General features: G+C 43.2%; 1 protein-coding gene across 1 annotated transcript in view; it reads right to left on the minus strand.

The window, feature by feature from the left end:
* The window catches only part of LOC140191085 (uncharacterized), a 98,007-nt gene that overhangs the window by 42,341 nt on the left and 28,303 nt on the right, over positions 1-27,363 (minus strand). Inside the window, exons 11-13 of the mRNA XM_072248161.1 lie at positions 14,747-15,026; positions 2,057-2,215; positions 1,268-1,407 (exon numbers count right to left, since the gene is read on the minus strand). Of these exons, the coding sequence (XP_072104262.1) occupies positions 1,268-1,407; positions 2,057-2,215; positions 14,747-15,026 (579 nt within the window). The remainder of the gene's footprint in view (positions 1-1,267; positions 1,408-2,056; positions 2,216-14,746; positions 15,027-27,363) is intronic.

The following is a 27,363-nucleotide window of genomic DNA, read 5'->3' on the forward strand; positions in this document are numbered from 1 at the left end:
ATGCCCTCTCATATTAGCCATTTCCACCATGGGAAAATGTTGTTACTGCAATCACAGAGCCAGAATTTGGAGAGGAACTGCAGAGAGTTGATTCCCATACACCCGTTCCCAGAATTGGAACTTTCTTTTATAAAAATGAATATTCTTTTATAAAAATAAAAGGCAAGCAAAACTGACATTCACTGCAAAGATCAATATATTTCAAAAGATGGGCTATCTGAGATAACTCAGAAATGACTCAGGTAAGCTAACGCAGAAATAGCTGACAGTAAGCTATATCAGAGAGGTACTAAAGTCATGTATAGTCAAGGAAAGCAGATTGTCTTCTCTGCAAACTTTAAGGCCTGAAACATCAACTGTACCTCTTCCTACAGATGCTGTCTGGCCTGCTGCGTTCACCAGCAACTTTGATGTGTGTAGCTTTATATCTGCTTTCTTTCTACTGATACAAGCTTAAATTCCCCATTTTACTTTAAACTGAAACCAAATTTAACAAATCTGACATGCTCTAAGGACAATTAACGCTGGAACCTGATTTCAGTCACAAGTTGCTTCATTTGCCTGTCACTTGCTTTCTGTTGGGAACTGTGAAACTGTGATCAGTAACTGGAAACTCACTGAGGCAAACAGAATAGCAGTTAGCATAATACTGTAAGGCGCCAGCAATTGAGTTTAATTCCACCCCCATCCCCCCAGTGTCTGTAAGGTGTTTGCACATTCTCCCTGTTACCGCTGGGTTTCCTCTGGGTTCTCCAAATTCCTCCCACATTCCAAAGGTGTACAGGTTGGGGTTAGTGAGTTGTGGGTTTGCTACATTAATGCCAGAAGCATGGTGACACTTGCCCCCAAGCACATCCATGGACTGTGTAATTGACACAAATGACACATTTCATTCTGTGTCTCAAAGTTTCAATGTACGTATGACAATTAAAGCTAATTTTTATCTTTTTCTGCTCCCCCTTCTCACAGGCCAGCGTAATGTACCATCTATACAATCCCACCAATGCCAATCTAAGGCTGGGAATGATATGATTGTGCCTTAACCAAGGAACCAACGGACATTGCAGTGTAGCAAGGAATACACCATCTCCAATCATAAAATGAATGATTCATAAGAGATGATGAAAGGTAAGCTTAGAGGGACCCGCATAATACAACAAACAAAGGATATTGTCTACCACTTAATATAAAGGACAAAGTTAGGTACTTCTCTTGGTTCCTCAAAGAAGCCAAGAGACATGGGTTTGATTTTTTAAATCTCTTATACCTGGATATTGCTGCAGAGGTGGTATCAGTTTGGGCTTGACTTCCTTCATCTGTATTCTGCTTGTCTCCCTCTGACTGGGACAGGGTGGATGACGGCCCAACTGAAGAAACAGATCCCACTTCTGTGGAGGCAGCTTTAGGCTGCAGATTTTGGAAAAAGGAATATGTCTTCTAATTGACCACTGAATTATAAACCATTACACATTGTGATATATGAGAATCAATTATTTTAGCATAATGTGATTGTGAAAATAAAAGGAAACACAAATTTTGATTAGTTCCCAACCACAAACTCCACCTCCACAAATGCAAAAAACCATATGAAAGATTTCAAAGCAGTAAATAAACATAGATATATTGGCTAGGACCTCAAATTTCAAATTTTACAGCAATGTTTCAATCACTTTGCTAATTAACCTTATCTGAACAATAAATTCCCCAGATTGGAATACAGGTACGAACACCTTAGAGAGCTGTGTTGTCAGAATGGAAACCGATAGTTCTTCCTCCTTATAAGTGTTCTGAGGACACAGAGTTCAGGGATTTTTGGAGGTGCTGATCAAGACTGTTCCATCACGGGAATGGTATTGCTCAGATGATATGGCCCCGCAGGTCTCCCATGTTGGACTTGAATTTAAATTTGAAAGACAGATTGCTCTATTCATGCAGCAAATCAGTGAACTGGGAAATAATTATTTTGGAATTCTGCTTAAGACTCCCAGGAGATGTTACTCCCAACAAGGCTTAAAATAGAAAAGGGAACCACTGTATTACCAAAAATATTGCACACCTTTGTTACCATAACAACAATGAAGTTCTTCTCATCGATCTTGTACTGCTTGAGTTGGTCATCATTACTTAAAATCTTTCCAGCATATATCAGCTTTTGACAAGCAGCAGGGAAGCTGGTGCCCTTCTCTGCTTCAATATATTCTTTCAGTGCTTGCACCTACCAAATAACATTCAGCAGATTAAAAGACAAGTAAATATATAATTGAGAATAATTAGAACAATGAGCCTAACTGCGAGTAGTGAACATAAAATTAACATCTTATATATTCTGTTTAGCATTTCTTGAATATTTTTAGCTTGACACCTTTAATTTAAAATAAAAATAAAAATAAAAATACGAGTATGATGAACTTAGGTCATGAAACTACGATGTTGTGGCTATTACAGAGACTTGGTTAAGAAAGGAACAGAAATGGGTTTTTAATATCCCAGGGTCTCGATGTTTTAAAAAAGATAGAGAGGGAGGTAAAAGAGGTGGGGGAGTTACACTACTAATGAGGGACAATCTTTCAGCTTCACTCAGAGAGTATATAATAGAAGGCTCATCCATTGAATCTATATGGGGAGAATTCAAAAATAGGAAGGGTGCATTCACTCTGATGGGATTGTACAACAGACCCCCACCCCCCAAACAGAGCCACTGGGGCATTGAGGACAGATATGCTGGTAGGTTAAGTAAAAGTGTAAAAACAATAGGACTGTTGTCATGGGAGAATTCAGATTCCCTAACAGAAACTGGCCTTTCTTCGTGCAAGTGGTTTAGATGGGGAAACATTTGTTAGGTGCATCTAGGAGGGTTTCTTAAACCAATATGTAGATAATCCAACAAGAGTAGGGACTGTACTGGACCTGGTGTTGACCACAACTCCTTAAGTTTCAAGATAGTTATAGATAAGGATAGTATGGACTTTGCGGGAGTGTATTAAATGACAACAGGACAAATTACAAGAGCATTAGGCAGGAAGAGAGAGTTAATAGGGAACAACGGCTTTTGGGTAAGACCACGTCTGACTTGTGAAGAGTGTTTAGACTGTTACGTAACCGGCAACAATAAACATCAATCAAGTCAGGTTATATAAAAACAACCAAACATTTATTAAACACGGATAAACAATAAAAAACCAAATGAAAACCTTAACCGGAAGTTAACCACTATGCAGCCGTTCAACAAACCGTCACTTCGTACTGGTTCTTAAAGTGATAAATGCGAAAACAGTTCTTACAGCGGTAAAGTCAAACACAGTTCTTAAAATGGTAAATTCGAAAGTCCAACAGATTTATACATTCAATTGGGAGAGACTTCTCTGGAGAAGGATTTCTTCATAGACACGACTTTCCTGCTGGTTCTGTCCAAAGGATACACGATGAAGGAAATAAACGGCTTAAAACAACTGATCTTAATTTCTAGAGAGCAAATCCTGCATGAACTACCTTGCTCTTTTGGCAGGAGTTATCTTCGATGCAGGTTGCTACTTCTTCAACGAAGACTCAATAAGGTCGATCCTTTATTAAACTGCCGAACAATACCAACTTCTCTTAATCCTTCAGGTCCTGTACTTCGATAAAGTTTTCACTCTCCAATACTACTGAAAAGGTACATCAACAAATCTAGCAGAAATTGCCAGTCCAGCACTATTATACCTTGCAACAGAACGTAACACTCCATTTTAAAAATGAAACTGCGTCATAAAACAAATACACAATGGAATGGGGACACTGATGAACGTTCTAGCTGGAAAACTAACTGCGTCACCAGAGGTCTTCCCTTTTATACCCGTGGTGAACATGTCATCACGTGACCTCACATCGGCGGGAAAATTACATCAGGTGACCTCCAAAAGACCATTACATCATTCTCACAAGGAAGTCACAAGATCTCCTTGAGGTATGTAACAAGACCAACTGCACAGAGTACAGCAGGCCAGGCAGCATCTATGAAACAGAGTAAACAGTCGACATTTTGGGCTGAGACCCTTCATCAGGACTGGAAAAAAATGAGAAGTTAGGTTAAGAAGGTTGGGGGAGGGGAGGAAGAAATACAAGGTGGTAGGTGATAGGTGAAATTGGGAGCGGGAAAGGGTGAAGTTAAAAGTCTGAATGTTCCTTTAAGGAAAAGTATGACTGTTATTCGTATGAATACCCATGCAACTTTACTGTTCACCAGGAAGCAATAATTTAGTTCACACCAATATAAACTTAGATCAAAATCGTATCTTAAACTATAACAAACAAAATAAAGAAAAGAGCCCATTCTATATATATTTTCTTTATTTTGTTTGTTATAGTTTAATATACGAGGGGTGATTGATAAGTTTGTGGCCTAAGGTAGAAGGAGTCAATTTTAGAAAACCTAGCATATTTATTTTTCAACATAGTCCCCTCCTACATGTACGCACTTAGTCCAGCGATCGTGGAGCATACGGATCCCTTCTTTGTAGAAGTGGTCCACAGCAGGGGTGATTGATAAGTTCATGGTCTAAGGTAGAAGGAGATGAGTTATTAACTTCAAACTTTATGCATTATCACTCAAAGATTTGAACTGCACGTGCATGTAACAAGAGCATCTTGGAGCTCCAGGTAGTCCATAGCAGAGGTGATTGATAAGTTTGTGGCCTAAAGTAGAAGGAGATGAGTTATTCTGCTCTCGTTACATGCACGTGCAGTTCAACTCTGAGTGAAAATGCAGAAAGTTTTAAGTTAATAACTCATCTCCTTCTACCTTAGGCCACAAATTTATCAATCACCCCTGCTGTAGACCACTTTCTGGAGGTCCAAGATGCTGACTCTACGAAGAAGGGATCTGTATGTTCCGCGACTGCTGGACTGTGTGTGTAAATATAGGAAAAATAAATGTGCTAGGTTTTCTAAAATTGACGCCGTCTACCTTAGGCCACGAACTTATCAATCACCCCTCATATATATTTTAGTCTATATTGTTCACATAATCTTTGGAGTTCATTGTTACATAATCAATCTAGTTTGCTTCACTTCGTTTACTCATGGTACCGAAATGGTTCTGCACTGAAGAACCAGTCTAAGCCAAAAACATTCCATGCAATAACCAGGTACAATGAGACCAATATTCTCCAAGGTCAACTGGTAACTAACTAACTAAAAATTATCTGCACATTCTATGTGAGGCCAAAATCTGAATGAGGATTCTCTGACATCAGTATTTATCCTTCATTTCCACCATATTTGTTGTCTATTTCCATTTTCTTTCTTTCTCCTCCTTTGATCCCCTGCTCTCTGTAGAAAAAAAATTGCTCCCCATTCTTTTTCCTGCACTCTCTCAAAAATAAAGACAAATCCTATTGGTTAATTCAACAAGTTTGAACTAGCTTAATCAACTGATCTTTTATTTTAAACAGCAAAAATGAAATACTCAATTGTATAATGTAATTAAAGAACCCTCAAAATTTCACTTTGGAAGACCTCCCACTTACCAAGTACACTTTTGCCAGAAAACAGCCTGTCCCAATCCACATTCCCACACCCTTTCTGATACCATCAAAATTGGCCTTTCTCCAATTTAGAATCTCAACCCGCGGACCAGACCATACTTACTTTGAAATCAATGACACCATGATACTAGATACAAAGTGGTCCCCATCTCATTCCCCAATAGTAAACCAAGCATCACGTGGTTTCTCACTGGGAATGCAATAAACTGATTAAGGAAACTCTCCTGAACAGATTTGACAAACTCTATCTTATCTAACCCTTTTACAGTATGAGACTCCCAGTCAATATGTATTTTTACCAAGCGTTCTCCAAAAACATGGCTGGTTGGCCCCTCACTAACAAGCGAACGGATGCAGCAGTGAGAAAACCACCTTGCTCAAGCTCTGTACAACTAGGGTCAGTATGACTTGGGTCCCACCAGAGCAGGAGAGCCAGGATGTTTCAACTACCCGCACCCCAATCTGATCGAATACTGTGTAAATGCTGCCCACTTGCAATTACCCGTCAGCAAGAAATAACAGATTGTACATCGCATACAATCATAAAGGAAGTACATTTACAAATTTCAGCTTTATCAAACAGTAAGTAGGAAAAAGAAAATAAAAAAATAAAAAGAACCCATTACAATTAACCCAGTGCAAATGTACACACAAGTTGGAGCTCATTTTGAAGTTGTCTTTAACTCACGCACTGGACCCACGGTCTGCATGAAAGCACACACCACCTTCCGAATGTTGCATGAATGCCATATCGAACAAATGGGAGTATTGGTCCTTCCTCCTTGAAGCCCTTCGTCTGCACAAAGCACCTTCTGCAACAGGGATGCCATTCTCAGCCACCTTCCTCCTGCTTTCTCCCAGTTCATGCCAAATAGACCTCAAACTGCACCAGTGTCTGTCACCAGAAACCTCTCCACCCAGAATTCTCTGACACAACATTCCTAAGTTGGACAAAAGTGCTCCTTATCTTTAGCTCAAACCCAAACTTGCGAAAAACAAACAGACTGCTCTCACCGAACTGCTAAAATGAAATACCTATGGCATTGCAGTAAAAATATTAATGAGGGCATTGCATGTACAAAATTAAATCACATGCTATGTTTCTGCAACAGCCTGTGATCTCTCTACAAATTTGTTCCTCTAAATCCTGCGGACTGTGGGTGGTCGGTAATATAGCCCATTAATATGGTCATATGTTTCTTATTCCTCAGTTCCACTCAAGGCTTCACGAGTGAAGCTCTCCAGTCATTCCTGAAGAGTAACACCATCTCTTTAAATCCTCCCTCTCTGTCGCGTCTAAAGGAATGCAACCCCGCAATAATGAGCTGCGAGTCCTTTCCCTCCTGCAATCAAATCTCACTAATGGCAACCATACCATAATTCCATGTGTTGATTCATGCTCAGCGCTCATCTGCTTTTCCTACAATACTTCTTGCATTAAAATATATACAACTCAGAATACTAGTCTCACCATACTCAACCTTTTAATTCCTGACTTTGTCTGTCTCCACAACCTATTCACTATCTGTTCTGGCATTCTGATTCCCATCCCCCTGCAAGTTTAGTTTAATCCCTGCCATGCAGCACCAGCAAACCTTCCCACTAGGATATTAGTCCACCTCCAGTTCAAGTGAAAACCTGTATAGGTCCCACATTCGCTGATCCAAAAATCAGACGACCTCCCTTCTACACCAACTCCTTAGCCACGTGTTAAACTGTATGATCTTCCTACTTCTGGCCTCGCTAGCAGCTTGCCAGGTAGCAATCCTGAAATCACAACTATTGACGAAGCACCTAATTCCCTGAACTCATTTTGCAGAACCTCATCACTCTTCCTACCTATGCCATTGGTACCTACATAAGACCATAACACCATAAGAGGTACAGCAGAATTAGGCCATCTGGCCCATCAAGTTTGCTCTGCCATTCAATCATGGCTGATCCTGTTTTTTTAAATCTCCTCAACCCCAGTTCCTGGCCTTCTCCCCATAACCTTTGATGCCATGTCCAATCAAGAACTATCAATCTCTGCCTTAAATACACCCAATGACCTGGCCTCCACAGCCACATGTGGCAACAATTTCCACAAATTCACCACCCTTTGGCTAGAGAAATTTCTCCACAGCTCTGTTTTGAAAAGGCACCCCTCTATCCTCATGCTGTGCCCTCTTGTCCAAGACTCCCCCACCATGGGAAACATCCTTTCACATCTACTCTGTCTAGGCCTTTCAACATTCGAAAGGTTTCAATGAGATCCACCGCCCCCCCATCCTTCTGAATTCCAGCAGGTACAGACTCAGAGCCATCAAACATTCCTCGTATGATAACCCTTTAATTCCTGGAATCATCCTTGTGAACCTCCTCTGGACCCTCTCCAATGCCGGCACATCTTTTTTAAAATGAGGGGCCCAAGACTATTCACAATACTCAAGGTGAGGCCTCACCAGTGCCTTATAAAGCCTCAGCATCACATCCTTCCACTTGTATTCTAGACCTTGAAATGAATGCTAAAATGGCAAATTAAACTGGATAAGTCCCCAGGACCTGACAAGGTATTCCCTCGGACCTTGAACGAGACTACTGTTGAAATTGCAGGGGCCCTGGCAGATATATTTAAAATGTCGGTGTCTACGGGTGAGGTGCTGGAGGATTGGAGAGTGGCTCATGTTGTTCTGTTGTTTAAAAAAGGATCAAAAAGTAACCCGGGAAATTACAGGCCGGTAAGTTTGACGTTGGTAGTGGGTAAGTTATTGGAGGAAGTAATAAAGAGACAGAATCTACAAGCATTTGGATAGACAGGGACTTATTAGGGAGAGTCAACATGGCCTTGTGTGTGGTAGGTCATGTTTGACCAATCTGTTGGGAGTTTTTCGAGGAGGTTAGCAGGAAAGTGGATGAAGGGAAGGCAGTGGATGTTGTCTACATGGACTTCAGTAACGCCTTTGACAAGGTCCCGCATGGGAGGTTAGTTTGGAAAATTCAGTCACTAGGTGTACATGGAAAGGTGGTAAATTGGATTAGACATTGGCTCAATGGAAGAAGCCAAAGAGCGGTAGTAGAGAATTGCTTCTCAGAGTGGAGGCCTGTGACTAGTGGTGTGCCACAGGGATCAGTGCTGGGTCCATTGTTATTTGTCATCTATATCAATGATCTGGATGATAATGTGGTAAATTGGATCAGCAAATTTGCTGATGATACAAAGATTGGAGGTGTAGTCGACAGTGAGGAAGGTTTTCAGAGCCTGCAGAGGGACTTGGGCCAGCTGGAAAAATGGACTGAAAAATGGCAGATGGATTTTAAAATGGACAAGTGTAAAGTATTGCACTTTGGAAGGACAAACCAGGGTAGAACATACAGGGTAAATGGTAAGGCACTGAGGAGTGCAGTAGAACAAAGGGATCTGGGAATACAGATACAACATTCCCTAAAAGTGGCGTCACAGGTAGATAGGGTCGTAAAGAGATCTTTTGGTACATTGGCCTTTACTAATCAAAGTATTAAGTATAAGAGCTGGAATGTTATGATGAGGTTGTATAAGGCATTGGTGAGGCCAAATCTGGAGTATTGTGTTCAGTTTTGGTCATCAAATTACAGGAAGGATATTAATAAGGCTGAAAGAGTGCAGAGAAGGTTTACAAGGATGTTGCCAGGACTTGAGAAACTCAGTTACAGAGAAAGGTTGAATAGGTTAGGACTTTATTCCCTGGAGCATAGAAGAATGAGGGGAGATTTGATAGAGGTATATAAAATTATGATGGGTATAGATAGAGTGAATGCAAGCAGGCTTTTTCCACTGAGGCAAGGGGAGAAAAAAACCAGAGGACATGGATTAAGGTTGAGGGGGGAAAAGTTTAAAGGGAACATTAGTGGGGGCTTCTTCACACAGAGAGTGGTGGGAGTGTGGAATGAGCTGCCAGACGAGGTGGTAAATGCGGGTTCTTTTTTAACACTTAAGAATAAATTGGACAGATACACGGATGGGAGGTGTATGGAGGGATATAGTCCGTGTGCAGGTCAGTGGGACTAAGCAGAAAATAGTTCGGCACAGCCAAGAAGGGCCAAAAGGCCTGTTTCTGTGCCGTAGTTTTTCTATGATTTCTAAGGCATTTGCCTTCCTCATCACTGACTCAAACTGCAAGTTAACCTTCAGGATGTTCTGCACAAGGACTCCCAAGTCCCTCTGCATCTCGGATTCTTGGATTTTCTCCCCATTTAGAAGATAGTCCACACATTTATTTCCACTACCAAAGTGCCTGACTATGCATTTTCCAACATCGTATTTCATTTGCCACTTTCTTGCCCATCCCCCTCATCTGAGTCCTTCTGCATCCTACCTGTTTCCTCAACACTAACTGCCCCTCCACCAATCTTTATATCATCTGCAACTTGTCATCAATTCCATCATCTAAATCATTTATATACAGCATAAAAAGAAGTGGTCCCAACACAAATCCCTGCGGAACACCACTAGTCACTGGCAGCCGACCAGAAAAGGATCCTTTTATTCCCAACCACTGCCTCTTACCAATCAGCCAATGCACTAACCATGTTAGTAACCTTCTGTAAACCATGGACTCTTAACTGGTAGGTGATCTCATGTGTGGCACCCTTTCAAAGACCTTCTGAAAGTCCAAATATACAACATCCACTACATCCTCTTTATCTATCCTACTTGTAATCTCCTCAAGGAATTCCAATTTGTTCATCAGGCTGGATTTTCCCTGAAGGAAACCATGCTGATTTTGTACTATCTTGTCCTGTGTCACCAAGTACTCCATCACCTCATCCTTAACAATTTACTCTAACATCTTCCCAACCACTGAGGTCAGCCTAACTGGTCTATAATTTCCTTTCTGCTGCCTTCCTCCTTTCTTAAAGAATGAAGTGACATTTTTTGCAATTTTCCAGTCCTTTGGCACCATGCCAGAGTCCAATCATTTTAGAAAGATCATTTCTAATGCCACCACAATTTCTAACTCTACCTCTTTCAGAACCCTAGCGTGCAGTTCTTCTGGTCCAGGTGACTTATGTACCTTTAGGTCTTTCAGCTTTTTGAGCACCTTCTCCCTTGTAACAGTAACTGCACCCACTTCTCTTTCTTCACACACTACAACATCAGGCATTCTATTAGTGTCTTACTGTAAGTGTCTTCCACAGTGAAGACTGACACAAAACACTCATTTAGTTCATCAGCCATCTCCTCGTCCCCCGTTATTATTTCCCCTGCCTCATTTTCTAGCAGTCCTATACCAACTCTCATTTCTCTTTTATTTTTAACATACTTGAAAAAACTTTTACTATCCACTTTGATATTATTTGCCAGGGTGCTTTCATATTTCATCTTTTCCCTTCTAAAGATTTTTTTATTTGCTCTCTGTAGGTTTTTAAAACCTTCCCAATATCTATCTTCCCACTGATTTTTGCTTTGCTGTATGACCTTTCTTTTGCTTTTACAATAGCTTTGACTTCCCTTGTCAGCCACTGTTGTACTATTTTACCATTTGAGTATTTCTTCATTTTTGGAATACACACATCCTTCACCTTCCTTACTTTCCCCAGAAACGTATGCCATTGCTACTCTGTTGACATCCCTGCCAGCAGCTCCTTCCAATTTACTTTGGCCCACTCCTCTCTGATACCATTGAAATTTTCCTTACTCCACTGAAATACTGCTACTTCAGACTTTACTTTCTCCCCATCAAATTTCAAATTGAACACAATCGTATTGCGATCACTGGTTCCTAAGGGTTCTTTCACCTTAAGCTCCATAATCGCCTCCAGTTCATTATATAATACCAGTATAGCTGATAGTGGCACATGGCCAAGTGGTTAAGGTGCCGGTCTAGTGATCTGAAGGTCGCTAGTTCGAGCCTCAGCTGAGGCAGTGTGTTGTGTCCTTGAGCAAGGCACTTAACCACACACTGCTCTGCGACGACACCAGTGCCAAGCTGTATGGGTCCTAGTGCCCTTCCCTTGGACAACATCGGTGGCGCGGAGAGGGGAGACTTGCAGCATCGGCAACTGCCGGTCTTCCATACAACCTTGCCCAGGCCTCAGTCAACATCGAAAATCCATGGACAGCCGAAAAATAGCTGATACCCTAGTAGGCTCAATGACAAACTGCTCTAAAAAGCTATCACTTAGGCAGTCAACAAACTTACTCTCTTGAGATCTATTCTTCTTCATGTGCCTTGCGTGTTACATGCTTGGGCGATCATGGCTTTCTACATCAAAAGATCCCATGCAACATCAATGATATCTTGCACACTTAGATGTGTTCATTCTTTCACAGTGTCCATATATTTTCTTCTTTGCCTTCCCCTTCCACGTTTCCCAGGCATACGGCCTTGTAACGTAAGACATTCTATTTCTCCCTTTCTGATGACATAGCCCAGGAACTTCAGTTTCCTCTCATTTAATGTTCTCATTAAAGATCTTTTTGTATGGGCACGTTGGAGTACTGTCTATTACCAACCTAATTTCCCCAAGCGATCTGCATGTTAAAATCTCGCATGACTACCATAACATTGCCCTTTTGACTCGCCTTTTCTATTTCCTGTTGTAACCTGTGGTCCACCTCCCAGCCAGTGTTGGGAGGCCTGTATATAAATGCCATCAACGTCCTTTTACCCTTGAAATTTCTTAACTCAACCCACAAGGATTCAACATCTTCCGATCCTGTGTCACATCTTTCTACTGATTTGATGCCATTCTTTACCAGTAGAGCCACACCACCCCCTCTGCCTACCTTCCTATCCCTCCAATATAATGTGTAACCTTGGACATTCATCTCCCAATTATAACCATCCTTCAGCCATGATTCAGTGATGGCCATAACATCATACCTGACAATCTGCAATATTGCAACAAGATCATCCACCTTATCTCTTATATTACACGCATTTAGATACAACACCTTGAGTACCATATTTGCTATCCTTTCTGATTCTGCATCCCTAATGATTTGATACTCAGCCTATTGGCTGCAACTAAGTCCCATCACTTGCCTGCTCTTCCTGACAATCTGACTGCACGCTATCTTTACTTTTTTACCATCTGTCCTATCCTGAGTACCTTCACTCTGGTTCCCACCCCCCTGCCAAGTTAGTTTAAACCCTTCCCAACAGCTCTAACAAACCTGCCTGTGAGAATATTGGTCCCCCTCGGGTTCAGGTGCAACCCGTCACTTTCGAACAGGTCATACCTCCTCCAGAAGAGATCCCAATTTTCTTAGAACCTGAAGCCCTGCCCCCTGCACCAGCTTCTCAGCCACACATTTATCTGCTAAATCTTCCTGTTTCCACCCTCACTGAAATTTCTACCCAGGAGGTCCTGCTTCTCAGCTTTCTACCGAGTTCTCTAAATTCTCTTTTCAGGACCTCAGTGCTTCTCCTTCCTATGTCATTCGTACCCATATGTACCAAGACATCTGGCGGCTCCCCCTCCCTCTCCAAAATGTTGTGGGTGCGATCTAAGACATCCCTGACCCTGGCACCTGGGAGGCAACATTCCATCTGGGTGTCCCGTTCACATCCACAGATTCTCCGGTTTGTTCCCCTCACTACATGGCCCATGCCCTCTGGCTGCTCACCCTCCAATTTAAGAATGCTGAGGATTCAATCCAAGGTGTTCCCGGTCCTAGCACCTGGAAGGCAACTTCCCATTCAGAAATCTCATTCTCATCCACTGAAGCTCCTTTCTATTCCCCTAACAAATACCCTATCACCCCAGCTCACATCTTCTTCCCCCCTCCCCTTCCCTTCTGGCTCACAGAGCCAAACTCAGTGCCAGAGACCAGACTGCTGTGACATTCCTCTGCCAGGTCATTCTCCCACCCCGACAGTAACCAAAGTGGTATACCTGTTGTTGAGGGAGATGGCCACAGGGGTAATCTGCACTGGCTGTTTAACCCCTTTCCCCCTCCTGACAGTCACCCAGTCTCCTGTGTCCTGCACAACGTGTAACTACCTCTCTATATGTCCTATCTATCACCCCCCTCAGCCTCCCAAATGACCCAGGGTTCATCCAGTTCCAGCTCCAACTCCTGAATGCAGATTGTTAGAAGCTGCAGCTCGATGCACTTCTCACATCACATAGTGTCTCAACAGGGGCGCTAGAGGACTCTCTGCCTTCCCACATAAGAACATAAGAAATAGGAGCAAGAGTAGGCCAACTAGCACATCTGACCTGCTCTGCCATTCAGTAAGATCATGGCTGATTTGGCCATGGACTCATCTCCACCTACCTGTCTTTTGCCCATAAGCCTTAATTCCCTTACTATGCAAAAATCTACCCAACCTTGTCTTAAATACATTTACTGAGGTAGACTCCTCTGCATCATTGGGCAGAGAATCCCACAGATTCACCACCCTCTGGGAAAAGCAGTTCTCCTCATCTCTGTCCAAAATCTACTTCCCCAAATCTTGAGTCTATGTCCCCTAGTTCTAGTCTCACCTATCAGTGGAAATAAATTCCCTGCCTCTATCACTTTCATAATTTTATATATTTCTATAAGATTTCCCACAAGAGAAGCATTCATGATCCTGTCTGACATCCCTACTGTTATAACTGTGCAAATATAAAGAAGAAAAACAATAAATAAACGGGGGGGGGGGGAATCTACCTGCAGCTTTTTCAGCTTCTCTCATCCAAGCCTCTCCTTATTAAAGCCTCGAAGAGCTAAAGCCTTAAAATCCCCTCTCTAACACATTCCACTCCAACAAAGACCACTCTGGTTGCCCCTGCCTTATTTTAATTTGCTTTTGCTAATCAATCCCAAATGCTGATTGGGTGCTGCTCAAAACACCAAACTACTACGAATCAATGATTAATGTATTCAGTCGGCGAACCTGAGTGAGCTACATCTTGCCACACATCAGATCACTGTCTGGTCATTGCTCAAAATCTAGTTTATTAACTGCTACCCCAACGATATTAATATTCCCTGATCTTAGCAAATTATCGCACACAGTTGTTTCTGTGCTGTATGACTCACTTCCCTGACTACAGGGTGGCTCCAGGATGGTGAAAGACCCCTGCGAAGAGAAAACTTCCAAAGAAGTGATTGCCTCTTCGCTGAGGGTCACAGCCACACCCACCTTGTTAGCCCCGCCCCCTGCTGTAAGCCCCGCCTATCACACCTCACCACGAGCACGCGCCTCTGTCGCTCCTCCCCTCCCTGTCCCCGAAGTCCCGCCCCCTTCCCTCCAGTCCCGCTGCCTCACCGTCTGCTCGGGGTCGATCTCGATTTTGAACGTTTGCTGCTGTAGCGTTTTCACGGTAATTAGCATGATGGCGATGCCCGCGGCCGACTGTGCCCCTTCCTTCCCCCCCCCACCTCCACGTCCCCCGGGGGGGAACGCGCTGGCGATCACGCTTCTCTGGAACTTGCTGGAAATTTCCACCAGGCTGACAGGTGTCAAAGTCTCAAACGGCCGCCATTTTGACGCGGAGACGCGTCGGCGTGTAACGTAATCGCCAGGGAGACCGACCGCGTTGCGACGCCTCAGCGTCACCGAGCGCCCGTGGTGCGGCGGTCATCCGCCTGTACTGTACAGTATTGCATTTATTACTGATGTCCAGCGCTTACCCCTCTGTAATAACCCAGTGTTTCTGTGTGCTGCTACAATGCAAAGTGAAGCAGGAAATCGACCGCCTTATTTTACTATCCCACCACCAGTTTACACAGCAACTGAATTCGAGGTGCCACACAAAAACTGCTGGAAGAACTCAGGTCTCAGGTAGCATTTGTGGTTCAAAGGGGACAGTCGAATTTTGTGTCAAGCTCTTTCATTAGGACATCAGTTTCCCTCCATAGGTACTGCCTGACCTGCTGAGTTCCTCCAGCACTTCGTGTTTGCTCCTGATTTCAGCTTCCACAGTCTTGTGTTTCAGCCTCTCCACAGCTCTCCCAAACACAGCCAGATCAGGGATGGCCTGCAACTCACCTCCAGTTTCTATTATATTTGTTTACCAAAATTTATTACAGCTAAAATTAACCCCGCATTATAAAAGTCAATCTGCACTTCACTTTAGTCATCTTCTCATGGTCTACCTGCACTCACTTTATATTGTGATGATAATGTCATTACCTGCATTATTGTGTTTCTCTATGTATTACCTCAATCGATTTGTTTTGAAATTATCTGCGTATATTCCAACCTGAGTGTGGTTCAACACAACAGTGGTGGAGGTCATGGATAGACATATCGGAATGGAAATAGGAAGTGGAGTTAAAATAGGTGGCCACTGAGAGATCATATCGTAATGTAATACTATGATGAGACCACACTCATGTTGGAGGAACAACACCTTATATTCCATTTCAGTAGCCTCTAAACCTGATGATATGAACATCGATTTCTTGAGCTTCTGATAATGGCTGCCTCCCCTCCCCCCTTCACCATTCACTATCCCTTTTACCCTCTCTCACCTTATCTCCTTGCCTGCCCATTGCCTCCCTCTAGTGCTCTTCCTCTGTTTTCTTTCTTCTCTGTCCTTCTGTCCTCTCCTATCAGACTCCCCCTTCTCCAGCCCTGTATCTCTTTATCTCTTTCACCAATCAACTTCCCAGCTCTGCAGTTCACCCTTCACCCTCCCGGTTTTCAGACCTCCGGTATCCTATTGACTACTCTTCCTAGATGGCGCTGGCAATATTTTGTGGGCAAAACTCAAAACTACTATTTTAACTTCTTCTTAACTATGGTAACTGCAATCCACAGCCTGTAATTTCACTTTAGGAAATGTTACTTTTGAAACATCTAAACCAGTGGTTCCCAAAGTGGGCAATATCACTCCCCTGGGGGAAGAGGGAGTTTCTAAGGGGGACCATAAAAATAAAAAGGGTCGGGAGGGAGTGCTCGGTAGCAAGGAGGCTAGCTGAGGGATTACAGGCTTAATTTAAATAACAAATTAATTATTATGAGCATTTGATCCCTGATGCTTCATAATTGATTACAATGATCATCACATAATCCCCTCATATCTTGCTAACTCACCATTCTCTTAGACTTTGCTCGAAGTATGTTATAGTTATTGGAAAGCAATGTGATACTTCTGGTTCTTTAAGATTATTATAGCCAGGGTGGTAATGGGGACAAGCTCCCATTACCGACTAATGGCATGCACCCCAAATAGCCTGACAATCAAGTCCAACTCCCGGCCTTCACGTGTGGCTTAGCTACTAAGCCCAGCAGAAGCATTTCTACTGACAGGAGAAGGGGCAAAGGCGGGTTACTGGCACCTTAAAACCAGTCACTTCGGGAAGATGGGACTCATCAGCCGTGGTCAGCTACTCATCTAGCAGAAGGAAAACTCTGATCTCAAACCTCCACTACCTTGCGGCTATACCCACTCTCATGGGGAAGACTTTGGGAATAAACCCCGAGAGAAAAATCCAGAGCTGGAGTCCCTGAGGCAGTCCTACATTGAGTTCAATGCTGACTGGCAACTCCCGCAATGCTGCTGGTACCAAACTGTATCGGTCTGTGCAGTTCCTTTAGATTCATCAGCTGTGTGGAGAGGGGAGCTTGCTACATGGGCAACAGCTTGTTCTCCATATCGTACTGCCCAGGCTTGTGTATCAACTCTGACCAATGGAGGCCTCCGCAGCTCGCAGCACTTCTGTATTTGGGATATCATGCCAAATCTGGACTGAAGAGATTGTGTTATTTCTAGGACCAGCTCCCGCATTATTGCCATCCACTTCTGCAGTGCAGTGTTAGCTCATATGATTCCCATATTCTAATCTGACAGTGGTACAATTCCACAATACCAGCCAGGATCACCCAGTAACACACACAAAATGCTGGGGAATGCAGCAGGCCAGGCAGCATCCATGGAAAAGAGTACATTCAACAACTCAGGCCAAGACCCTTCATCGGGACTGAAGGAAAAAAGATGAGGAGTCAGAGTTAGAAGGTGGGGGGAGTGGAGGAAGAAACGCAAGGTGAAAGGTGAAACTGGGGTGAAATAAAGAGCTGGGAAGTTGATTGTTGAAAGAGATACGGGGCTGGAGAAGAGGGGATCTAGAAATACTGAAAAAAGTGAGGTAGTATCCAAAGCTTCAAAGTCCATTTAGGAGTCGGATGGCAGAGGGGAAGAAGCTGTTCCTGAATCGCTGAGTGTGTGCCTTCAGGCTTCTGTATCTCCTTCCTGATGGTAACTGTGAGAAAAATTTAAAAATTGATTAGAAGGGAAAGGATGAAATATGAAAGCAAGCTAGCAAATAATATCAAAGTGGATAGTAAAATTTTTTTCAAGTATGTTAAAAATAAAAGAGAAATGAGAGTTGGTATAGGACCACTTGAAAATGAGGCAAGGGAAATAATAACGAGGGACAAAGAGATGGCTGATGAACTAAATGAGTATTTAGCGTCAGTCTTCATTGTGGAAGACGCTAGCAGTATGCCTGATGTTGTAGTGTGTGAAGGAAGAGAACTGGGTGCAGTCACTGTTACAAGAGAGAAGCTGCTGAAAAAGCTGAAAGACCTAAAGGTACATAAGTCACCCGGACCAGAAGAACTGCACCCTAGGGTTCTGAAAGAGGCCGTGTTAGAGATTGTGGTGGCAATAGAAATGATCTTTCAAAAATCATTGGACTCTGGCATGGTGCCAGAGGACTGGAAAGTTGCAAATGTTACTCCATTCTTTAAGAAAGGAGGAAGGCAGCAGAAAGGAAATTATAGACCAGTTAGCCTGACCTCAGTGGGGGGCTGCCAGTGAATAGTGATGTTCTGCAGGGGTTGGTGTTGGGACTACTTCTTTTTATGCTGTATATAAATGATTTAGATGATGGAATAGATGGCTTTGTTGCCAAGTTTGCAGATGATACAAAGATTGAGGAAACAGGTAGGATGCTGAAGGACTTAGACAGATTAGGGGGATTGGCAAGAAAGTAGCAAATGAAATACAATGTTGGAAAATGCATGGTCATCCACATTGGTAGTAGAAACAAATGTGCGGTCTAGTTTCTAAACGGGGAGATAATCCAGGAATCTGAGATGCAGAGGGACCTGGGAGCCCTTGTACAAAACACCCTGAACTTGTAGGTTGAGTCGGTGGTGAGGAAGGCAAATGCCATGTTAGCATTCATTTCAAGAAATCTAGAATTCAAGAGGAAGGATGTGATGCTGAGGCTTTATAAGGCACTGGTGAGGCCTCACTTTGAGTATTGTGAACTGCTTTGGGCCCCTCATCTTAGGAAATATATGCCGGCGTCGGAGAGGGTTTGAGAGGATGTTCACAAGGATGATTCCAGGAATGAAAAGGTTATCGTATGAGGAATGTTTGACGGCTCTGGGTCTGTACTCACTGGAATTCAGAAGGATGAGGGGGGGCTCTCATCGAAATTTTTTGAATGTTGAAAGGCCTAGACAGAGTAGATGTGGAAAGGATGTTTCCCATGGTGGGAGAGTCTAGGACAAGAGGGCACAGCATCAGGATAGAGGGGCACTCTTTCAAAACAGAGATAGGGCGAGATTTCTTTAGCCAAAGGGTGGTGAACTTGTAGAATTTGTTGTCACATGCAGCTGTAGAGACTATAACGTTGGGTGTATTTAAGGCAGAGATTGATAGGTTCTTGATTGGACATGGCATCAAAGGTTATGGGGAGAAGGCCGGGAACTGGGGTTGAGGAGATTTAAAAAAGGATCAGCCATGATTAATTGGCAGACCAGACTTGATGGGCCAGATGGCCTAATTCTTCTCTTATGTCTTGTGGTCTTACGATCTTATAAGTACCAGGAGGGAGATCAATGGGGAGGGACTAATGGACCAGGGAGTCGCATAGGGAACAAATCCTGATGAGTTTGAGTACAGAGAGGAAATTAAGAACCTGATGCGCCGTAGAAAGTATTCTTCTGGGGTGCATCACAACCTGGTATGGAAGTTGTCCTGTCCAAGACCGGAAGAAGCGGCAGAGAGGGAGACACATTTGTCCCAATCGTACAAGAGGCTGTCCTGGTGGCCAGCCGCCATAGCCATTAGCGGCAGCTGGCCCTGGCATTTCCCGGGAACTTGCAGGGCGGGTGACAACAACGGGCTTCTGTGCCCCACCGCTGGTGGTGTTCATTGGCCTCCTCACTCCTGCCTCTGGGTTGTGTGTGCTCTGTTGCCGGGCCTGGTCTGGCCTGCTGTTGGTAATCTGTCCGACGGATGCCCCACTCTCCTTCTTGGCATTCCACAGCACAACTGCCCGGGCTGCCACCTTCCGGGGGGGGTCACTGAAATCTGCATCGGCCAGCAGCAGATGTATGTCCTCGGGCAGTTGTTCTAGGAATATCTGCTCAAACATGAGGCAGGGCTTGTGTCCTTCAGCCAGGGCCAGCATCTCGTTCATTAATGCTGACGGCGGCCTGTCTCCCAAACCGTTCAGATGCAGCAAGCGGGCACTCCACTTACGCCGTGAGAGGCCAAAGGTCCCTATGAGCAGTGCTTTGAATGCTGCCTTCTTCCGGGGGTGACTGTATGAAATCCTCAACATGGCCGGCTGTGTCAAGGGAGCTCACCACGTAATAGTAATGCGTGGAATCAGAAGATATCTGCCGAATCTGGAACTGGGCTTCTGCTTGGTCAAACCACACGCGTGGTTGCAGCGTCCAGAAAGTTGGCAGTTTTAGCGAAACTGCGTGAACAGATGAAGAATCGATCATCTTTGGTCCAAATCCCGTTTAGACCATCGGGGTCACCAATGTAGCAATGTGCTACACACAGAGCAAGAAATAACGACAGGCAGTCTGTAAGTTGCACTCGCAACTAGTTTATTCAAACTTCGCGGCACTGGCTTTTACGCAGTTCCGTTCCCGCCCTGTCCGAGCGGAAATGATGTCAGAGGTACATTATAAAAGTCTCTCCCTGCGCGCGGGCTTTCTCCCCTTGCTGGTGAAGAAGGCCCAGTGCCATTTTGGGCCTGGCCTCTCTACCGACACGCACGCCATTTTGTGAGCCGGTTCGCCTGCGTAGAAAGTGGGTCGCCACAGATATAGATAAATTCTATGAAGAGCTTGAACAAGCAAAGAATGATGCAAATCTCAAGATATTGTTATTGTCATGGGAGATCTAAATACTAAAGTAGGACAAGGTGCTGATGGAAATACCATAGGAAAATTTGGACTGGGGAAAGAAATGAAGGCGGTGAGAAATGGGTAGAATGGTGGAAGATGAATAATCAGGTCATTATGAATACCTACTTTACAAACCATCCAGGACGCTTGTGGACCTGGAAAAGTCCAGGTGATAGCACTAGAAATCAAATTGACTTTATTAGTATAAACCAAAGATTTAGAAACTCAGTGACTCGATGCAAAACATATCCAGGTGCAGACTGTAATAGTGACCATAACCCAGTAGTATGTCATGTAAAAGTAAAACTTAAAAAACTAAAGAGCCAAAAACCTGAACAATCCCTTGACTACTCACAATTAATTAAAGAAGAAAACTTGAGACAAAAATTTACAATTGAAGTAAGGAATAGATTTCAAAGTCTAGAAATACAATCTTGAAGATGATAGCAATCACGTAGAAATGAAGTTTAACTCTCTAAAGGATGCCTTGGTAGAATCAGCAAAGTCAGTGATTCCTAAAAAAGAAAAAAGCACAAGGAATAAATGGATGACAGATGAAATCAAAAATCTAATGGAAGAAAGCAAATCCTATAGGATATAAGTTCTGAGATAAAAAGTTAAAATCTTATGTCAAAAAGCCAAAGAAGAATGGTTAAACCAAGAATGTGAGCAAATAGAAAGACTCTCTATTACTGATCCAAAAAGGTTACATCAACAAATCAAGAATATCACTGGTAAAATGCTCCTCTGTTCTTCAGGTGGATGTTTGAAAGCAAAGGACAGTATGACAGTACCATTATCATGGAAAAAGATGAGATTATGAACAGATGGACTGAGTATATTCAGGTATTGTTTGAAGATGATTGAGGTGAAAAACCAGAAATTAAGAAAAATATTGAAGGTCCAAGTATTTTAAAATCTGAAGTTTGTAATGCAATAAATAAGATGAAGAAAGGAAAGGCAGCAGGTCCTGATGAATTAGTAATAGAACAAATTATCGCCCTTGAAGATTATGGAATTGAAAAACTTACTGATTTAATCAATGACATTTATGAGACTGGAATAATACCAGAAGAGAAAAAAAGTCAGTATTTGTCACTCTTCCTAAGAAACCTGGAGCAATAGAATGTGAATTACATAGGACCATAAGTTTAATGAGTCATATCACCAAGATACTTCTAAGCATTTTGATGACAAGAACTAAAAGTAAGATACAAGCTGAAATAGGTAAAGAACAATGTGGTTTTGTGAAAGACAAAAGTACAAGAAATGCAATATTGATGTTAAGGATACTATCAGAACGAGCTATTCAAGTACAAAAAGATTTATTTGTTTGTTTTATCGACTACACAAAAGCATTTGATAAAGTGAAGCACAATAAGTTATTTGAAATATTACAGAAAACTCTAGATCTAGATTCGAAAGACCTCCGCTGAATCAGAAATCTGTACTGGGAATAAACTGCCACTGTAAGAATAGATGGAGAAGTGAGTCAGTTTATGAAAATCAAGAGAGGCGTTAAACAAGGATGTGTTTTCTCCCCTGATTTATTTAATGTGTACAGTGAAACAATATTACAAAAAATAAGAGACATCTTGGGAATCAAAGTTGGCGGTGAAAACATCAATAATTTCAAATATACAGATGACACTGTGTTAACTGCAAGTATGGAGGAAGAACAACAAAACTTAATTGATACAGTTGTTGAAGAAAGTGCAAAAATGGGTCTATCTATCAATTGCAAAAAGACGGAATGGATGGTGATATCTAAAAAGAAGGAGAATCCTATCTGCAGGCTGAGAATAAAAGGGGAAGACATGAAACAAGTACAGAACTTTTGCTAGGAAGAGGTACAGTCGACGTTTCTGGCCGAGACCCTTTGTCAGGACTAACTGAAAGCAGAGATAGTCAGAGATTTGAAAGTGGGAGGGGGAGGTGGAGATCCGAAATGATAGGAGAAGACAGGAGGGGGAGGGATGAAGCTAAGAGCTGGAAAGTTGATTGGCAAAAGGGATACGAGGCTGGAGAAGGGAGAGGATCGGGAGGCCTAGGGGGAAAGAAAGGGGGAGGGGAGCACCAAAGGAAGATATAGTGAGAGGGACAAAGGGAGAAGAAAGAGAAAGAAAGGGGGGGAAATAAATAAATAATTTAGGGATAGGGTAAGAAGGGGAGGAGGGACAGTAACGGAAGTTAGAGAGGTCAATGTTCATGCCATCAGGTTGGAGGCTACCCAGACGGAATATAAGGTGTTGTTCTTCCAACCTGAGCGTGGCTTCATCTTGACAGTAGAGGAGGCCATGGATGGACATATCAGAATGGGAATGGGACGTGGAATTAAAATGAGTGACCACTGGGAGATCCTGCTTTCTCTGGCGGACAGAGCGTAGGTGTTCAGCGTAATAGTCTCCCAGGAGAGGTGACACTTCACCTGTGAGTCGGCTGGTGTGATATGCTGCGTCCGGTGCTCCCGGTGTGGCCTTCTATATATTGGCAACACCTGACACATGAACATTGACTTCTCTGACTTCCATTAATGCCCCACCTCCCCTTCCTACCCCATCCTTTATTTATTTACCCACCCACCCACCCTTTCTTTCTCCTCTCTCTGCCTCCTTATATCTTCCTCTGGTGCTCCCCTCCCCCTTTCTTTCCCCGTAGGCCTCCCGCCCCATGATCCCCTCCCTTCTCCAGCCTTGTATCCCTTTTGCCAATCAACTGTCCAGCTCTTGGCTCCATCCCTCCCCCTCCTGTCTTCTCCTATCATTTCAGATCTCCCCCTCCCCCTCCCACTTTCAAATCTCTGGCCATCTCTTCTTCAGTTAGTCCTGACGAAGGGTCTCGGCCCGAAACATCGACTGTACTTCTTCCTATAGATGCTGCTTGGCCTGCTGCGTTCCACCAGCACTTTGTATGTGTTGCTTGAATTTCCAGCATCCGCAGATTTCCTCGTGTTTGGATTGAAAGAAACACGCTCACCATTCTTGAACTGGGAAAGAGCAGTACAAACCGTTATGGGTCTCCTATTGAAGTCAAAAGACCCCTACGAAGCACTGCGCGCTTATTGCTCCATACCTCTTTGCGAATGGCTACTGTCCATCAAAGCTGTTAATGGGCCAGAGACTGAGAACTGGCCTGCCCGTTCTTCCTCCCCTTCTCCAACCTCACTCTTAGACAAAGTGAGAAAATTTGAGACAACCCAGTGTAAGAAAATGAAGAGCATACATGATCTTAGACACAGAGCTAAATCTTTGTTGCCACTCAAGGAGTGGTGAGGCTGTTTAGACTTCAGTCCAATTCACTGAAGGAACAATAGTCCAGCAGTATGCAGCACGATCAGTCAGTCCTGACGAAGGGTTCCGGCCTGAGATGTTGACTGATCGTTTCTACGGATGCTGCCCGACCTGCTGAGTTCCGCCAGCGTGTTGTGAATGTTGCACCACGATCGTTGATGATCAGAACATCACGAGGTGAAATCAGGTGGAACAGGCCTGCGCTCATGTGCCTTCAAAGTCCACGAAAGGTAGAGAAAGAAATAGCATGGCCTGATTCTTATGACCAGGACCTGTTCAAGAAGCTCCATCTGCTCTAACGTTTACAGGAACCTGTACCAGATTGGGTCATTTGTCCCACCAGAGATTGGCTAAAGAGGCTGAATAATCCTGTCACTTTTCTGGAGTGTTCAGGTAGTCTACTCTGACCTTCATTAGATTTAGTGTTTTTTAGAGTTCTAATGTTCAGAATATTTCACAAAATAACACTTCTTAAAAAATGGAATTGGTAAAAAAAGGAGGAAGACAAGGAGAGTGAGACCATTAAAAACTAAGAAAGACTGTTATTTGTATTGTTGGCAATTTTTATACAAAGAGTGAGAGGCCATTAAAACTAAGAGACAGTTACAACATTGGCAATTCTTTTTTTATGTTCATGTAAGGAGCATAAATTACTTGCTATGGGTAAAGTGAACTGAATCGCAGAATTTCAGTAGCTATAATTTCTATGAATAAGTGCATACCTATTTTTTTTCTAAGAAGGGGAGATGTAGTGGTAGTTAATATTATTCCTATGCCATTCAGTTAGGCATTCCCACATGGGAGGAGTTCACATGCAGTACAAGCAGAGTTATCAATAAAGTTGAGTAGAATATCCTCCATGCTGACTTCTTGTGCTCTGCTTTATCCCTCAATAGGGTTGGAAGAGCTATAGTCAAGAGAGCCATGGGAATATCTTTTTCATTATATGTCAATGATTTGGATGATGGAATTGATAGCTTTGTTGTGAAGTTTGCAAACGATACAAAGATAGCCAATAGGTGCAGGAGTAGGCCATTCAGCCCTTCGAGCCAGCACCACCATTCACTGTGATCATGGCTGATCATCCACAATCAGTACCCTTTTCCTGCTTTCTCCCCATATCCCTTCACTCCACTATCTTTAAGAGCTTTATATAACTCTTTCTTGAAAGAATCCAGAGAATTGGCCTCCACTGCATTCTGAGGCAGAGCATTCCACAGAACAACAACCCTGTATGAAAAAGTTTTTCCTCAACTCCATTCTAAATTGTCTATCCCTTATTCTTAAACTGTGGCCTCTGGTTCTGGACACCCCCAACATCAGGAACATGTTTCCTGCCTCCAGCATGTCCAATCCCTTAATAATCTTATATGTTTCAATCAGATCCCCTCTCATCCTTCTAAATTCCAGTGTATACAACCCCAGTCGCTCCAATCTTTCAACGTATGACAGTCCCGCCATCCCGGGAGTTAACCTCGTGAACCTGCGCTGCACTCCCTCAATAGCTAGAATGTCCTTCCTCAAATCTGGAGACCAAAACCGTACACAATACTCCACCTGTGGTCTCACCAGGGCCCTGTACAACTGCAGAAGGACCTCTTTGCTCCTATACTCAACTCCCCTTGTTATGAAGGCCAACATGCCATTAGCTAGGTGGATGGGCAGGTAGGTTTGAGAAAGCAGAAGAAATTGAAATAGATTAGGGGAATGGGCAAAGGAGTGGTAGATGGAATAGCGTCAGGTCATGCACTTCGGTAGAAGAAATGAAAGGGTTGACTATTTTCTAAATTGAGAAAAAATACTAAAATGGAGGCATGAAGGGACGGGAGTCCTTGTGCAGGATTTCCTAAAGGTTAATTTGCAGGTTGCCTCTTGTGAGGAAGGCAAATGCCAGGTTAGCATTTATTTCAAGAGAACGAGAATATTAAAGCAAAGGTGTAATGTTGAAACTTTATAAAGCACCGGCAAGGCCTCATTGTTATTTGTCATCTATATCAATGATCTGGATGATAATGTGGTAAATTGGATCAGCAAATTTGCTGATGATACAAAGATTGGAGGTGTAGTAGACAGTGAGGAAGGTTTTCAGAGCCTGCAGAGGGACTTGGACCAGCTGGAAAAATGGGCTGGAAATTGGCAGATGGAGTTTAATACAGACAAGTGTGAGGTATTGCACGTTGGAAGGACAAACCAAGGTAGAACATACAGGGTAAATGGTAAGGCACTGAGGAGTGCAGTAGAACAGAGGGATCTGGGAATACGGATACAAAATTCCCTAAAAGTGGAGTCACAGGTAGATAGGGTTGTAAAGAGAGCTTTTGGTACATTGGCCTTTATTAATCAAAGTATTGAGTATAAGAGCTGGAATGTTATGATGAGGTTGTATAAGGCATTGGTGAGGCCGAATCTGGAGTATTATGTTCGGTTTTGGTCACCAAATTACAGGAAGGATATTAATAAGGTTGAAAGAGTGCAGAGAAGGTTTACAAGGATGTTGCCAGGACTTGAGAAACTCAGTTACAGAGAAAGGTTGAATAGGTTAGGACTTTATTCCCTGGAGCATAGAAGAATGAGGGGAAATTTGATAGAGGTATATAAAATTATGATGGGTATAGATAGAGTGAATGCAAGCAGGCTTTTTCCACTGAGGCAAGGGGAGAAAAAAAACCAGAGGACATGGGTTAAGGGTGAGGGGGGGGGAAGTTTAATGGGAACATGAGGGGGGGCTTCTTCACACAGAGAGTGGTGGGAGTGTGGAATGAGCTGCCAGACGAGGTGGTAAATGTGGGTTCGTTTTTAACACTTAAGAATGAATTGGACAGATACATGGATGGGAGGTGTATGGAGGGATATGGTCTGTGTGCAGGTCAGTGGGACTAGGCAGGAAATGGTTCGGCACAGCCAAGAAGGGCCAAAAGGCCTGTTTCTGTGCTGTAGTTTTTCTATGGTTTCTATTATTTATTAAGCGGAGACATTCAAGACCTTAAATGGGGATAAAAGTGCATAGGAATTGGATATCTAGGTGAAAATGAGGTTGTCAGGGCTAGAGATTGAAAGTTAGTGATGAGATCAAGAGCACGAGTAGTGTCGCAGATGTAGGTGGGAAGGGACTGAACCCAGAGGGATAGAATGGAGTCTAAGTATGAGCTCACAAGTTCAGTGGGGTATAAGCAAGCAGAGACAATGGGCCTCCTGAGTCACCTTTGTGTCTTCCAAACAATTTGTGGCCTTAATTAAATGTGAATAACTTTTGCAATTATATGTCACTGCTTTGCACTAGCAGTTCTTTTTTTTTCCACTGTGCATCATAAAACAGAAGTCTCTAGTTTTTAATGTAATGGCAGGGAATGGAGAGGGGGCACTGTGAATGTGATCTGGGAGCCAAGGGGGCAGTAACTTCAAAAAATCTTGGGAACCACTGGTCTAAATGAACTAGCGATTGTACAATCTTCTCTAAGATTCAGCAAACTTGACTTGAGAGAATGCAGG

Source organism: Mobula birostris, chromosome 32, assembly GCF_030028105.1.
Source record: "Mobula birostris isolate sMobBir1 chromosome 32, sMobBir1.hap1, whole genome shotgun sequence".
Taxonomy (NCBI): Eukaryota; Metazoa; Chordata; class Chondrichthyes; order Myliobatiformes; family Myliobatidae; genus Mobula; species Mobula birostris.